The 17,036-nt window shown below is 50.3% G+C and overlaps 1 protein-coding gene across 1 annotated transcript; it reads right to left on the minus strand.

The window, feature by feature from the left end:
• Window positions 1–1,976: 1,976 nt before the first annotated feature.
• SPRY4 (sprouty RTK signaling antagonist 4) lies at window positions 1,977–16,626 on the minus strand. The gene is made up of 2 exons (XM_086758899.1): window positions 16,488–16,626; window positions 1,977–6,254 (listed from the first exon to the last, which is right to left on the minus strand). The coding sequence occupies exon 2, from the start codon at window positions 6,206–6,208 to the stop codon at window positions 5,309–5,311; it is 900 nt and encodes a 299-aa protein (XP_086615025.1). The 5' UTR covers window positions 6,209–6,254; window positions 16,488–16,626; the 3' UTR covers window positions 1,977–5,308.
• Window positions 16,627–17,036: the final 410 nt, after the last annotated feature.

Raw genomic sequence — 17,036 nt, forward strand, 5'->3', positions numbered from 1 at the left:
TGCTACGCTTCCAGCTCTGCATCTCTCTTTGCCACCTCGGAACCTGTGCTCGTGCTGTCATGGTTTCCTTCCATGGCCAACTCTTGAAAGTGGTGTAAAAAATAATTTTAAAAAAGGCGATAATTCTGATTGAAAAATTACAACTTTAACAACCACTCGTCAAATCAACGAGAGCGCCCTGGTTTGCTTCCAGCAGAGAGACGTGAATGCCACGTTGATATTTTTAAAGCTTTATGTGCAAGACATCAGTCAGTGTTGCCAAACTCTGATTTAAATTTATACATCCTGGCTCAGTCTGTTTGTTTTAAAAAGCCCCACCACCAGCACGACAAATGCAGCATCTTTTCCTTTTTGGAAATTTTTTGGCATCAGATGTCATGGTCTGTACTGTGCTGTTAACGCCTCTCTATCTGAGCCGCCGACTCCGCGTTGTCGTTTCCATGATGTTATTTCAGGCCAGGTGAAGCGGTGGCGTTACCTCTGCGGATGACCCAAAACACGGCGTGTGTTTTAATGAGTCATAGCTCCAGAGCGCCTGCAAATAAATAACTAGGATGGCGAAAAATAACCTGGATAATTTATTTTTAGCAGCCTAATGAGACAGGAGGCTGTGGCCGAAGCCGGGGGGAGGCAGGGTGGTGCGCGCCGGTGGGTGGGAGCCGTGGATGCTTTGAGTCCAGCCAGGGCGCCGGCGCTGCCCATTGCTGGTGTTGGCACCACAGTCCCGTGTGGGTAAATCACGCCGCAGGAGCCGCTCTGAATTTTCATCTCTAAAAATAAATAACAGTGAAGGAAACAATGCCCCGCTCCTTGGCAAGGCGGCTGTACGCGAGCGGCCGCTCGCATTCGCACGCGAGTGACTCGGTGTTACCCTTGGCGTGCTGTGTGCTCAGTGCCGGCTGCCGCGTCCGACCCCGCGCAACGCCGGTGAGCGGGGCTGGGGTCACGTCCTGCCCCGCGTCGCCCTTCCGCGGGGGCAGTCCTGTCCCAGAGCCTCATAAATTAGGACAATTACACCTGCCTGAGGCCCTGTGCTTATTGTGTTATTAACACTGGGATGAGCGGGAGGGGAGATCCCTCTGGGCCTTCTCCTCCGTTCCTGTCCGTGCTCGCCCCGTCGGTGCGGCCGTGGCGTTCGAGCTGGCCCCGTCTCTCACTGCGGGGCTCTGCTCCCAGAAATGGGGAACACGACAGCGGGGAGCGGGGCTGAAAGGTCAGGGAGGCTCTGTGGGACGTGCCTCTCCGCAAAATCCCTCTGCGGGGCGGGTACCACTGACCTCGGGGCTTTTATTAACATCCAGCCAAATTTTTCATACTGCAAGCTGAGCTCTAGCTCTGTGGAAGAAGCAGCCTGACCTCAATGCAAATTTCTGGGCATATTTTAGAGTGGAGGGAAGGAGAGAATTGCTCCTACAAGTGGATGGAGGAGGGTATTCCCACTGAGGGTGGATTGTGGGGTGTTAAAATGATGTGCACCCCGATGAGCCGGGCCGTGGGGCAGAACAACCCCAGCGTCGCCCTGAGCTCCTCAGCCGGAATCAAACAGGGCTGGAAAGCATCCCGGAGAGAGGCCGCACGCTCCCGGGGCTCCCCTCACCGCGGCTCTGCCCCGGCCACGGGGTTCCCACGTGGAGCTGGCGGCATGGTGCGCGTCGCAACCAGCAACGCGGCAGATGGGGGTCTGCGGTTCCCGTTTGGGTGAGGGGTCCTGCGCCGCGGGCCGGCGTCTCCGGGGCCAGCGTGCCGCCGTGTATTAGGAGTTATCCCACCCGGGCTCTCGGCTCCCTCAGTGGCTCCTGGGGTGTGTGTAGTATCAAATAACCAACTCTGGGCTACTCTCTGTTGTATTTTTAGAATAACTGCTACAAACGTTCTTTGGAGTTTTTTTTTTAAAAACCACAGCAGCCATTTATATATTTAACAATATATATTTTTATATATATATATATATATAATTTCTAGATCAGTACATTCATCAGTACTTGTTTTTCTTCACAAACAGAAGAACTCTTACAATAGTAGACTTTCTAAAATAAATACTATTAAAATAGAGCTTCAAAATAAATATTCTATACAAAGAAAACCTTCTGTGGTAACTTCTCAGGGCGCGTAGGTGGTAGGGTGCTCACAGGAGAAGGGGGAAGCCTTTATCAGCGTGTCCGAGCGCGGGAGGGGAGGAGGGAGACCCAGCGCTGCCGAACGACGAGGGCTCATTTGGGTGGGAAAGCCAGTGCCCAGGGAGCAATGGTCTGGATTTAGTAGCCGCTCCTCTTGCCAGGTGGCCACCAGGACAGAAGGTGCGGTGACGGGTTATTCAGCTGTTGAGGCCGCTCTGGTGATGGCGAGTTCCAGCCGGGGATGCAGCGTGGCATCGCCGGAGGACAAAAGCTGGCAATGAACCTGGCACAGCAATTAGCAGCTCAGCGCCCTGACATCCTCATCCTCATCCTCCTCCAGAGCCGCCCTGTGCCGGCACAGCGCCAGTCCCGGGGGAACCTGCCCTCGCATCCCCTCTTGCCTTTGGAGTTGGACCTTCTCAACACCGCCAGAGAGCACGTGCGGTGCCCACGGTTTGTGCTCGTTAGCAACCCCTCATCAATTTGCAAGGGGGGGGACCCGGCCTGCAGGGAGAGGGGCCAGAGCCTCTGCCCCCGCACTGGGGCTGGGGTCATGCGGCGGCATGCCCGTGGTACGTCCGAGGGGTGGCAGGAGACCCAAGTACCGTAAAAGGGGATGGGGGAACGGAGGCGGTGGGATGGGGAAGAGAGGGGAATAAAGACATTATTGACTGGAGATGTACCCTCCACCAGCGCCCCGGCTTCGGCTGACCCCAAGCCTTTCCGAGCGCTCCGCAAAGAGCTCAGCCACTTCCTTGCCGTGCCTTGGGCCAGGAGCTGATGGAGCGGAGCCCGACTGCCGTGCTGGGAGCCACGGAGCGGAGGGAGGGTCGCTCCGCTACATCGACCTCTGCTCCAACACCTCCACTGACGCCTTCCAGCACGGGGCCGGCTTACACCATAGCAGGATTTACACAGTAAAGGAAACCATCAGAGAAATAGTTTACAACTATGTACAAAGAAAGGAAATCCATACGGGTTGGCGGGTGTATGTACATGAGTGTAGACTGGCACAGCGGCCACCACGCCGGCGTTGTGTTCGCTTGCGCGGACCTTGCGTGCATCTAAACCGCGGGCGTCTAAACCAGGGTGAAAGAGGCAAAGCAGCCCTGGGAGGGGGCCGTTTGGGCAGGAACGGTCCCAGCAGAGGAGGGCAGCAGGTAACTACCGCTCCGGCTGTGCTCTCGAGCCTGTTCGTATCTTAGGAAAATGATTTCTCTGACTAAATGCATCACGTTATACATTCAACCAACAGCTGGTTTGGGCACGGTTTTCCTTTTAGCCTTTCCCCTCTCGTTTGTGCAAGATAGTATGTACAGCTCTGGATCCCCACTGGCTTCCTTCTTTCTGGTGTCCCAGTTCGGTCAGGACGAGGATAAACGATAGGAATTGGTATCTGGTGACAGGCACAGGATCCCTTTTCCTATGATTTATCATATGCAAGCTAGCAAATGTTATAAATATAGAAAGGTTTGTTTTCAATTCCCCGTTCAATAAATATCTACAATTAAGCTTAACTAAACCCCAAGTCATCCAGGTTAAATGAATTCTTAAAACAAAAGACACCAGCTCTCCCATCCGCACTCTCCTGCCAGCCCCCACGCAGGAGGGGATTCCTGGAAATGCTACATGAGCTCTGCCTATTGCTTTATCTAATTAGAGACGACATCTCAGTGTCACTGCTGTGCATTTACCAAGGAAATTTCCTCTAATTAAAAAAAAAAAAAAAAAAAAAAAGAGAGGGACTAGATCGGTTTTCTGCATGCAACAAGTACCTACCTACTTAGCACAGCATTGCATGTTTGGACAAAGATGGTTGTTTAGCACCTGTGGTTGTGGAGAAAAAGGGGTCACTGCATCCGACGGGAACGCAGAACCGGCCCCGGGGCGAGGGCACGGGCAAAGCCGATGATATTCCCTACCGAAAATCACGGGCAGGTGCCTTAAATACGCTCTCTTCCCTCCCCTGGCTTTTTGTTAACACTAAAATAAACATTAAAAGAATCCTCTAGGTTTAAAAAGATGCAGTTTTGTACAGAGGAGGCAAAAGTCGAACAGCAGCAATAGAGAGGGGGGAATGGGCTGCACTTCAAGCAAACGCCATTCATCCCCAAGACAAAAAAAACCCAAAGATCTTGATATTTAATGAGCAAAGAAGAGCTTGTTCCAGAGAGGAGGTACTGGATTGGTATCCCTATAAAAATACACCTATGTGCATTGTACACCTAGGTTTTTGTGACTTCTTAGCAGAGCTTAAGAGGTTTAGAGAAACCAACACCGAACGTCTTCGCTTCGCGGCGTGAGACTCCCTCTGCTCCAGCAGCGGGGGAGCAAGCACGGGCGCCGGGGAAGCGGGGCTCGGCCAGCATCCTTCCGGAGCTGGTTCGTACTGTTGGTGTAAAACGAATATTCCTTTGAGGGAAACCCGATGCTACGGATCAGCTTGCAGCCAGAACGCCAATGTTGGTACCGCTGCCTGAACGCATCCTGCCGCTGCTCTTCCCGGGGAGGGAGCACCCCTGCTACCACCTTGCTTTAAAACAGAGGGTCCAATCCAGCTGGCCAGGTGGGTCCAGAGAAAACAACGTGCCTAAGTGTGCAGAGAGCCTCAGGTGAACTGTACCTTCACTCCCGGCTCAGAACCTTCGAGGGACACAGAACGCTTTGGAGAAACACGGACTTTGTGTGCAACTGGCCCTTCTAACGGCGTGCGGGTGGGGAAGGAGGGAGTTAACCCCGCACCTTCAACAGGCTGCCCATAGCAAATCAGAGTTTGGAACGCGCAAACAAGAGGTCCACCCTGAATAGGACGACTCCAGTGCAGCTCCCTGGGTGTCGCTGGTGCGGCCGAGTCTGCCAAGCGCGCAGTTCGTGGTTCTTGTGGTCTCAGGCATGGTGAGCAGCCGTCCCTCCGAACCGGGAGGTTTTAAGCAGCTGTACTTCATGACGTATGTAGGTTTTCAGCCTTCACTCTGCATTATTGAGATTCCTCCTTTGGCCCCATCTATTTAAATTCTGACCAGTTCCAAAACCCTGAATAACCCAAAGTGCTTCAGTTTGTGGAAACAGTTGCTTCTGCTTTCTGTGGAGGCAAAAGGCCAACGTTCTCCTCGGAACACAGGTTATCAAAAAGAGCCAACGCCGCCCCCTCTCCGTGGAGCCTCCTCCCGCTCCCCATCCTCCCAAAACTATCAGAAGGGCTTTTCTGGCCTGCTCCCTTTGCTCTCCGGCAACGCCTTGCAAATGACACTGTTTGTGTTTTTGCACCTGCATCCGGGCCGGCTCACTTGGTCGTAGCATCTCTGGGACAGCTTAACGCAGCCGGTGGCTGGCAGGTAGCAGAGCAAGCAAGGGAGCACCAGGGAGAGGGCGCTCATGAAGGACCAGCGGGCACAGCAGTTTGAGTGGGAGCAGGAGCAGGGGTGGTCGGCACACGTGCCCTCATCATCCTCGTTGGTGCAGTGGTAGAAGACGCCCTTGACGAGACACATGCAGGTGGAGTAGTTGACCAGGTTCTGCGCCGAGCAGAGGCACTCCTGGTTGCACACCCAGCAGGAAGGCAGAGTCCGGGGCAGCGCGCACTCCTTACACTTGCATTTCCCACAGGCTTCGCACAGCAGAAAGTGCTTGTCCAGTTCCTGAGACGCGGCTCCCTTCAGGTCCAGGGGTTTGCAGTTAATCACCTTGGGCTGGATGCGAACCGCTCTGGGGGAGGACTGCTCGGCCACGGGCGCCGGGGCCATGTGGTCCAAGAGCCTTTGGTCTGAGGACGTGCTGCTGCTGCTGCTGATGGAGCTGGGGCGCCCGCTGAACGAAATCCAGGGGTGGGTGACATCCTGCTCGCATCGCTGCAGCTGCTGGTTGGTTGAGACCGGTTCATGGGGGCCTCGGGGACGCTTCTGGGCCGCCAGCTGGGAGGCGGTGGGGTTGTCGGTGTAGTCGTTCTCGATGTGAGTGGTCTTCATCTGGTCGATCGGCAGGATGGTAAGCGGATGCTGCAGCCGCCCATAGGGGATCCGGCTGTCCAGCAAGGGCTGGACCATCACAGAGTTGGGGACAACGGTGATGTTGTGAGGGATCCGGGGCTCCATTGATAAAGCAGTCTGATTAACAGTGAGAAATCGGCTCTTAAATACCCTGGGGGAAGGAAAGGAGAAAGAAAAGGGACGGGGGAGAGAAAGAGCGCATCGTTATTGAGTGACTCTGCAACGCCAGCCCAAACGGGCTCTTCGCTGAGGCTGGGTACTGTGCAGAAGCTCTTACAAGGCAGACTTGTGTCCAGTGGAGCCAGAGCGCTTGCCCTGGTATAAACTGCGTCACTCTTCCTCCGCTACTGGTTTCCTCTCCCTGACCTTGGCCGTGCAGAGCTCCTCTGGCCCTGGGAGGGCTACGGTCACTGCAGGCTCCATTCATCATTTTTACTGAGGGAAAGCGCATCTTAGGGTTACCGGTGCTTATTCATGTGTATTTCTGTCAGGAAACTGCCTGACATGACTTACCTAAGGTTTGGGGATTTTCCTCAGTTGACCCTGATCCCTAAAAATCCTGGTGCAGAACCGTGGCTCGCAGGAGCACTGGCTGGGTACAAAGCCCTTTGGAGCGCGGGGCTGAGCCCTTGTCCTTGCTAACCCAGGATCTGCCTGCGGGACGGTGGCCGGGCCTCAAGGGGAAGCGTCCCATCTCTGGTGGGAGCTGCTGGTCCCTAGGGCCACTTCCAGCCCTTCTCCGGGAGCTGGGAGCTCATGCCCAGCAGGTTGTCCGGTTGTGAAGCAGCGTGAGAGTGGACGGGCACGAGGGCGCGCGCACGGTCAGACCCCATCTGTCACCGCGCGCGGGTAATTAGGCACTCTTGGTCAAAACACTAAGTGGACTAATATTTGGTTTAAGGGCTGTTTACTGGCCATGCCAGCTAAGCCCTCTGCTGCTGCAGTTTCTAATTTCATTGAAGGAGTGCAATTTATCCTGGAGTCTCTCCAAAGGTTCGGCAGCGGCGTAGGACAAGAAACCACAGGAAGTAACTAAACTTAAATCAAAGAACGGAAACGACTTGGTTCAAATTTAGAAAGTGCACATTGTTTTCTAGTAGATGTGCCATTTCCTCCCAGGGTGACCTCTATTCATAACTAATATAATGTTGGGGATGGGTTTGAAGCAGCGGTGAGTAAGGCTGCAGAGCAAGTTGCAGGGAGGAAAAAGCTTCTGGTATCGAGAGAAAGGAAATAGCAAGCGGCTTAAGGCATCGCCAGTTGTTTGTGTTCAGACAAACAAATTAACCTTTTCGGGAAAGATTTTAATCTTACAGAAGCCTGAAAAAAAAGTCAGGAAAAAACTGCAGCCCACTACAGCCAAGTCGTGCAGGAGGAGCGCGCGTGGGACGGTAAACGTACGCGGCTCTCCCGCAAGAGCACGACCCCCGCGGAATGTCCCACAACGCTACCGAAACCGGAGTGCGAGCTCATCACGCGCTTCTGGAAGGAGAAAGGGAAGCGCACCGTTACCTACTGAAAAATGCTGCTAGAGTCCACTGTTATATTTGTAAATCCTTGCTGTGATGGATCACTTGGCATTTGAGGGGCTGAAAGCCCGCCAGTTCTCCCGAGATCGATGGGAGGGCGGGCTGGCACCGGCGACGGGAGGGTGAGCGGCAGCGTGTGCATGGGCAGTGCGGCACATGCCGGCTCCGGGTGCTGGCACTGCGTCCGGCCTGCCGGCTCCTTTTGTGCGCAGCGCGGGACGAGCAGGATGAAGGGCTTTATCAGGCAGCAGTGGTGATTATTGCAACGCAGCCCTTCTGCTGCGACTCTTCACCAGTTAACATTCTCTGCTGGGTCTTAGCTAAGCATGCAAAAATTTTTGTTTCATTATTCATAGCTCATTGACATCCCGACTCAAGAAATGAGAGAGTTTTTAAAGCATCTATTCCTGTTTATTGTATTTAAAAATAAAGAGAAGCAATGATTCTGATAACTAGGGGGGAGGCAGAGGGAAAAAAAAAAAAGAATTTATTTGGTGTATCAGAATCCAGTGTCATCATATAAGAAGTACTCGCTGGGAGTCAGAGTTCAGCAAAGCAGTTGGTTGTGTACGGGCTTGGTGTTATGTTTGCAGGCAGACTTCACTTTTTTTGGGGAAGGTTTGGGTTTTTTAAGGAGAGAGATGCAGCTGTTGTGGCTGCCAAGAGCGAGCGCAGCAGAGCCGCTGTCAGACGGAAGGCAGCCGGAGGAAATGGTGGCACGCTGAACGACATTACGAGTCTCTGGCTGGTCCTTCGTGTCACTGCCTTGCCGTAACTGTTAAATAACCTCTGGCACGGGGCTCTGCGTCCTGCCCTGAGCGCACTCCCACCTGGTATCGAGCCCCCGGCGTCTGGCCCGTTCACCTAGGCTGGACCTTGGCTCACTCTTTATTTTAAGGTGCCCTGTGCGTCAGCGCGTGTGCTGTTTCACCCTTAGGCAGCATCCACCGCCTCTGCCAACGCAGAGAAGCTGATCCCATACTGATTTTCCCTGACACAGCAGCTCCGAGCCAGGGTGGCACACCGCGGGCGTCCTGCATTGCTGGGCACCGCAGCCGGAGCCCCTTGCCCCGGCGAGGGGACGCAGGAGGTGGCACTCGGGCTTTGTGTCAACTCTGTAGCGGAGCAGTCTGCAGTGGTCCGGAGCTGGCAGTGCCATCGCACGAAGTTTTGTCATCAGATTAATTGGGAGAAGAATTAGAGCCTTAAAACACCCAAACCCCTGGTATGCAGACATGGCCATATGCAAGCAGATGTTAAAAGATGGCTTAACTGAGATAACGCTAATCAGGATTTCAGAGCTAATTACCACAGAAAGGAGAGGAACCCTGGACTAAACACCACACGTTAGGATAGTTAATGTAGAAAATTATTCATCATCTATTTTCATTCCAATGCTGTTTCAAATTGCTCTACTTCTGCAGTGCGTGGGGAATGGAAGCCCTGATGTGGCAAACTCAAAGACCCTGCAGATATTTGGGCACAGGATCTACTTGGATAAAGCCTCTGGAGTGAAGACAGCCAAGCAAGACCCAGGTCTCCTAATTGGCAGACCCCTGCTCTGCACACAACATCTCTCTTGCTGAAGACCACCTTTAAACCACCACAGATACACACCCCCTCGGTTTTTGGTGCTGGTGCTACAACAATGGTCCTCCAACATCTGCCCTGCCTTCTCACTCCTGAGCAGAGGGTTTCCACAGTTAACTCAAGCTGCTCTTAAGAGGCATAAATTTCTGATATTTATGAAATTTTCTAAGGACCGTGACTACATTGCTGCTGATGGTGTTGTCACCAGAAGTTTCAGCGGTGTGGTAAGATTGCTGGTGACAGATCCAGGACAAACATCTCGAGTGCTGAGCTAGAGTGTGATCTGGGTGGCGTTTGTTTTGCAAGGAGGCTCTCCCCATTGGGATCTGCCCAGATGACAAGAGTGATGATGGTTTATGGTGTAGTTGCTTCAGTTTTTGTGCCTGTGTGCTTACACTGGCACGTGCCTTGAGCTCCTCTTTCTCTGAGCTGTTTCTGCTTTAAGATTTGTGTCTGCATCCCATGAAGCAAGTCAAGAAGCCAGACTGCTCCCGTGAAGTCTTGCAGGCTGGGGTGTGCCTGTCTGGGGATGTGCATGGATCCTGGCGACTTCCCTGGAAGAACCCCACAGGCATCAGACCTTGACCTTTTTTGGATGACGTGTTCCCCAGAGGGAGAAGTGCAGCTGCAACCGGTCTGAGACTGTTCCAGGATGACTGGAACAATACAAGCAAGTCATCCTTTCAAACATGTTTGGTTTGCAGGCAGATACAAGGATACCAGATACTCCCGTAAACAGTCACAAGGTAAGATGTCTGCTCAGCAGCGGGAAAGCTCATTTCCACTCCAGAAACAGGGCACCATGCCCTTCTTCACCTCCCCACCAGGAACCCACCAGCAAGGATGATATTGCCTTGACCACCACCATTGTTATCTGAGAAGCTGCAGCTTCTGCTCCAGCCACATGTCCCACCAAAATTAGCGCTTGGGGTGACCTGGCAGAACTTAAGACCTTGAAGAAGGACACAAGTCGAAGGGGTGTAACCTTGGGGCTCCTGCATTGGCTCCAAAGGCCTGCGCAGGTGAACAAGGTGGGGTTCAGAGGGGTCAACTGCATCTTGTAGTTGGTGGAGTTGGCTCAGAGGTTGAAGTGACCCAATTCAACATGCGGCACATGGCACTGGCCACTGTCTGTCTGAAGCAGCCCTGGGCAGAAGTGGTGACAAATGTGAGATGTGAGCCACTTCGGTTGGGAGGGAAGGCAAGAAAGCGTAGGCTGAGCTGTTCATCTCCTCTTTTTTTTTTTTTAATTTTCCCCCTCTCCTTTAATTAGAGTGCCTGAACCTGCCACCCTGGCTAATCAAGAAGGGGATGGTGACCAGCAATGAGCCTCAAACGTCAGCCCCTCTAAGGAAGAACATTTCTGCCTGTTGGGCTCATCCACCGTGGTGAGAAAGGGCTGAAGTTCGCGATGCTAGTGGTGTGAACAGATCTTCTCTTTCTGGCAGCGGCAGCTGGGTACTGCTCGCAGGTACTGAATGAATTGTTCAGATTGAACAGATCTAATATAACGAGATGTGTAATTTAAATAAAATGGTAGATTAAAAAAAAAAAAGAAAAATAGAAGAGATTGTAATAAAGTAGAATTTAAAGTAGAACTTAAACACCATAACGTTGTTAAGGCTGCAAAACTTTATGCAGTGCCTTTGTTGTCCACTGCGCTAATCCAGCCTGACTCTAAATTGCATTTTAATTGACAAAAAATGCCATACAGAATACTTGTAAACAAAATGAGTTAATCCTAGATCATCAGTAATTACAGACATGGCACAGCACTAACGTAGGCACAAATCCACTGGTTGCAACTGTACAGGCAATTTTCTGCAAGCAGACAGCAGGAAGGAAAACTCACGGGGACGTTCTTACACTGGGATTTATTAATTCTTTGGAGGCAGGTGAAACAATGAAGTTCTTTTCAAAGCAGGAATGTCAACAAACTCCCATGTAGAGAAAATTTCTCCTCTCCCATGCCATCTGAGGACTGTACGGCTGCTCACCACATGCAATTTTCAAGTCAAAATACACTTCCTTCCAAGGGAGTAAAACGGGATTCCAACGCCAAGTTCCCAAATGCGCTGCAGTGCTTGTTTCATCTCTCCATCCAGATACTGCCAATTTAAAATGACTATTGTACGAGATAATTACAAGTCCTAAAGTTGTAGGAAACCAACTGTTATTTTAAAGTATTTTGGTATTATTTCAGACTCTAAACTTTTGCAAGATTCTTCAGTCATATGAAATTAAAACAAGAGTGATTTTCTGTTTTAATGGGATTTTGGACTTGCCTACATAATTTTATAGAAAGCTACGTCCTTGTAGGCAATTCTGTGAGAAAGTTCCATAAACCCCAGGAAAGCTCATTCTCATTAATGCCTTCAGAACAATTTTTGAAGCAAGGAGGTGCTAGTATCTTTATTTTCAAAGTGGAGTTGGGTAACTTGTCTTTTAGCTACTGAAAAACAAAATGAGCCTTGACTTAAGTGTTTAATGAGTGCAGGCATATATGTTTATAACCCTCATTTATCTATTAGTTAATCATTTCAGTAAGTTCTTTCTCATATGTCTCGTACCTCTCAACATTCTAGATGTGTGCGGTAACAAAGGAATAATGAGAATAAGGGACTCAAGCGTCCAGGCCCGCGTCCTGTGTGGAGGCAGTCCTGAAAGCCTGGCCCTGGGAAGCACCGGTGAGACTCCGACATCCTCAGTGCCCACAGTCCTGGTGAAGCCAACAGGAAAATGGGAAAATGCGCTCCCACGACCCACCATCAGGTAGAAGGTATCACAGTTTTGCCCAACCCTTTTCTGAAAGATGCAGAAAATTTCAACCTGAGATGTTGATGTGCGAACATCTGGACTCAGCCTTAAATGGCATCGAAAAGAAAAGCCCCAAACGTGCTGCTCGGCGTGTGCTTGCTAATGGCAAGACCACCAGTATGGTCAGAGAAGTAATGCAGCCACCACCAAGTCCTTCTGTCCTTTGTAAGCGGCACGTACCAGATCGGGGGTCACTTTGCCTCTTTCTAACCAATTACACCTTAATTACACCTCATGCACGGCCTGGGCCGCTGTTGTGTTTGAACGGCACCAGTCATGCAGAGCCATTTGCCTCAGCAAACCAAGCCTCTCCTGGGACTGCCGGTGCTGGATTGTCCCCTGCATGTCCTGTAACATCGCTGGTGGCCCCTCTCTTGAGCCTGGCCCTGTGCCCTGTAACACCGGGGAGCTGCTGAACACGCAGCCGGTGCAGCGCTGCCCATTGCTGATGCGGTGGTGGCCGGCTCTAGGCCATCTATAATGGTTATAATGGTTTTCAGTGGGATGGAGAGAATGGTATGGAAAGATCCTTCTTCTGCCTTCTTACCAAAAGCCAGAGAAGCATTTCTAGCAGAGTAAAACAAACTGGAGTTTTCATTAAGAATTTTTCATCACAAATTTCCAATAATTTTCCCAGTTGACAAGCTTTTGTGAAGAAGGGAGCAAAAAATGACCACAGAGGGACGAAAGGCCAAGCCCTGACGCCAGCGGGAGCTGTGCACCGGGGCTGTGGTGAGGCCGGACCCGTCCGCCTGGAGTTTTGCGGTGGGTCAGCGATGGGGAGGGGATAGAGCAGAGACCTCTGAATCTCGTCACCTAACAGCTGGCTCACACCTCCCCGCGGTTGCTATGAGCCTAGGCCCGTTATTGTCCAGGGAAAAGCTGAATTACAGTCTCTGAAAGAGATGGGAAAATAACCTCATTCATGTATGTGCAGTAGTAGTTGCAGGAAATGTACTGCAGAAATTTGCTTGTTTGCTTTGCTATACGGGACACACGAGTTCCTGAAACAATAGGATAACAGGAAGAAAACAACCGAACAAAAGCAATAGAATCTTTACAGGTAAGTCTGCACACACAGAAATCATCGTAGCTGAAACCAGTATACTTTGAAGTCATATCATGCCAAGGGAGGCCATCTATTCCAAGGCCTGTGCAAGTCAACGCCGTTCAGAAGCGATGGTAACCAGTGCAAAATCCCTCTGATCCACCACTGCTTGTAGAACAATCATGACTATTCTCTCTCCCATGGTTTGGATACACACTCCAGAAAACCTTCTCTCGAATGCGCTGATCACGGCTGCACCCCGCGCTGGGGGGACGGGCACAAACCCCGCCTGGCTCCAGCACGGCGCTGGAGGCCAGGACGCACCAGCAAGGCCCAGCTTATCCCCACAGCCGTTGGGAAAAGAGGGAAAGACCCAGGCCAAGCACTCGGAATGAAGCCAGGGTATCCAGTGTAAAACCTGTCCTCGCCACCCAAAAGTCCTTGCAAAGGGAAGATCTAGAGGGCTTCATGGAGGAGACGCACCAAGCGGGGTGCAGAGACCTGGGGAGGAACCCGGGACCAGGCAGGCGCTGCTGGCCGGGGCTCGCTTCCACCAGCGCAGGGCTTGCTGCCTTGCGTCCCGGCGGAGCAGGAGCTGATGGTACGGGAACAACTTCTGCCATTGCCTTTGTCTGGAGTTAAGGACATCCTCTCGCCCAGACCTCCCAGCAGTGACGAGAGGCACCCTGCTACTGGCGGAAGTCAAAAGGTTCAATAAAAGCTTTTAACGAGGGAAGACGACACTTGAAGTCAAAGGAGACCTTTCAGCAAGCACATGTTTTTAATGTGTGATTAAGAATAATATCTGATGTCGGAGTTCATTAAGACCGAGTAAAGCTGTCTGAATTTTGAGTTAGGCTGTAAAAGCTTAAAAAAAAAGAAAAAAAAAAAGCTCTTTTCCATAAAGTGTGTATTAATATTAACAAAATATTGATACTAATTATTTTTGTCCCCCTCCTTAGCAGCCTGATCTGAGGACAGCTAGAATTTTCTCTACGAGTAATAAGGAAAAAAAATAGAAAGCTTATTAGGGAAACCTGCCATTTTTTAAAACAAGACACTAAATTCCTGCCAGAGCGTGGAAATTCAGAAGCTGGGAAATGAGACCTGTAGACTTCCAAGAAGCTGTCTCTGTCCAGCTAGAGGCTGTTCCCGTGGAGCCAGTGAATAACACACATTTTGGCCCACTAACGTTCGGATCTCTAGGGACTCAAATTTCCTAGTCGAGGCTTTTTATTGGATAAGGAAATTTATTTTAAGGCCAGAAAACTAAGGTCAGATACGATCTATTAAGCTAATGGTACTAAGTGATAACCATATTAGAAGGATTTTTTTATCTTCTTAAGGAAATACATTGTATTGCATTTTAAAGGAATAAAAATCAAAACACTTTCACAACTGCCTATAAAAAGGCAGCTCTGAGTACTGGCCTGAATTTGGAAAACTGTATAGCAATAGCAGGCTTTTGGCTTTTTTGGTTAACATTTGGAAAACTATCAGAACTGCGAATTAATTATTGCTGCAGTGTTGCAAAGGTTGTGAGTTTTATTTCACTGAAGTCTGACAACAGGATTTTTTGTGGGGAGGGGGGATTGCTTTTTGAGATGTGGCATTTCCCAGTATGATTTGGGATTTAGTCATGATTCCATGAAAACAGCTTTTGTTTTGCTGTTTCAGGAGGAGAACAAATAATTTCTCCCCTGCACATACCTCACAGAGAATTTCAAAAGGACTGCAGTATTCAGAAATAGGCCTTTTAATTTTATAATACCAAGATAGAGTCCCTTCTAGCAACAGCAAACACAGTAGCCCATGGAAAATGGCACATTTATCAATGAGACATCCCCAGTGGGGTTCCAATAACTGGGAACAACCCCTCCTCCTGCTATCATTCATTTTTACACGGGGAAGGGGAAGCCAGTCATCAGGATCATTATGATTCAGTGCACAAATTTTTTCTTTAACCCAAAATAAAGAGCAGTGTAGGGAGGAAGCCCTAATATTGGGAAAGCTGGGGTTCTCTTCATCTGCTTAAACAGCAATTCCTGAGCTAATTTTTGACATACTGTACCCTTAGCATGGCATGGAAGAAAGGCAGCAGCTGCAGAAGTTTTAAGGAGTCTAGAACATGCCTTTTCTACTCATGTGGGGATGCTTTTCCTTTTCTCTTTCTTTCTCTGCTTCTCTCTTTAGAGAAAAACTTGGGGCTATAAGATCTAAATAAAGAAATCAGACCCTTGTCACTTGAGAAAAAGAGCGAAGCCTTTTCCTCCTGCGATTAATGCTGATATCATTCGCACTGCCATTTCCAAGGTCTGCATTTCCAGTCCTGCTTTCCTCTAAGACCTTTGTGCCTTTTATATGCCCCTTTCTGTTTTTTCCATTCCCCTTCTGATAATGAATTTTCAGAACATGTCGTCTCTAGGCTTCTCTTTCTCCTGTGACGCCAGGACTGGTACCAGAAAATAAAATCCTGGCTTATCTTTGCTACGCAGTTGGTAGAGAAGAGCAGCCAAGACAGGTTTTTCCTCCATCTATAATATATTTCATACACCTTTATGAAATGATTCTAGGTACACATTTTTATTGCTCATCTAGCCTTTAAAATATTGAATCCATCCAGATGTAAAACTGAAGCAACCAAGTGTACAACATGACAGGGAACAGAACAGTGATGGAATAAGGCACCGAGGCCAAAAAAAAAGAGACAGTTGTATGAAATAAAATGCTAAAGAGCAAAGGTCATGCAGGAAAGATCTGACACACCAGTGGCTGATGCCTGAAGTGTCCTATTATGGAGACAGCTCAGAACTACTTGACACTAACAAGGCTTTGGGAAAGAGAGGAAATGCGTATAATCAGTTTTCCTATTCTAAAGCAAGAAATATCCAATTCTTATTTGTCAGCCCATATATTTATGCTTTTTTTTCGGGGAAGGAAGAAGGGATGAAAGAGAAGACATCTCATCAACAGAAAGAGGAGCCTTATTCTGCTATAAAAGCTCTGCAAATAAATCCGACACAAGTACGGTGAAACCTGCCTGCCATATACGTACACCAAATGCAGATGTTGATGAAAGAACACAGAAAAGAGCTATAAATAAGAAACACAGGAACAAAAATACAAATTCTGCAAGAAAGAGGATATTTCTTCAGAATGCAAGGTCTCCTTTAGGCTGTGAAGCAGCAGGCAGCTATCCACTGTATATAATTATAGATAATTGCTGTTAGAAAAGTCACAGTCAGAAATACGCCTATCATCAGTGATCTTTAAGGGACTGGACGAATACATCTAGAAAAAGCGCAAGATCTTCCCCTCGGGGAGCAGGCTTTATTATTATTATTTTTTTTCTACTTAAAAATATTTAACACTTGCCGGCAAACACAGATCTCGTACTTACTTTAAAGAATTCAGCTAAGACCATCTCCCCACAGGCGAGTCAATCCTAAATCCGAGGCGGCGGGGGGTCCGGAGCTGGGACCAGCCCGGCCGGAGCTGCGGGCAGGGACCTGCGAGCGCGGCGCTGTCAGCGGCGGCCGCGGTGCTGCGCCCGCCGCTGCCTGGGAAAATGGCTATTTTATGAATGGGAGGGCAGCGGCGGCTCCCGCGCATGCGCGGCCTCCCGACTCTATGAATGGGTGGGCACCGGGGCGCCACCGCGCATGCTCGGCTGCCTTTTATGAATGGGGGGCTGGCGAGAAGCTGGCTGCCAGTTGCGGAGGACGGATACGGCTCCTGGGCTGGTTTTCCCCCCCTCTATTTTTTTTTTTTTTTATGAATGGAGGGCAGGCGGCAGCTGCGCATGCACCGCACCCCCCGCCCGGGGCTGGAGGTAACGGTGGCCCCCGCCGCGGGAGGGGCACCAGCGGGCCCCCCCATCCCCTCCGGGCCCCCCCTGCTCCGGCCTCCCCCTCCCCAGCCCCTCCGAGCGCAGCCGGTAGCGCAAAGC

This window comes from Chlamydotis macqueenii, chromosome 14 (assembly GCF_036417535.1).
Source record: "Chlamydotis macqueenii isolate bChlMac1 chromosome 14, bChlMac1.mat, whole genome shotgun sequence".
NCBI lineage: Eukaryota > Metazoa > Chordata > Aves > Otidiformes > Otididae > Chlamydotis > Chlamydotis macqueenii.

Bases quoted from the DNA above. Each gene is read 5' to 3' on its own strand.
- SPRY4 (XM_086758899.1), bottom strand. From the start codon at position 6,208: ATGGAGCCCCGGATCCCTCACAACATCACCGTTGTCCCCAACTCTGTG.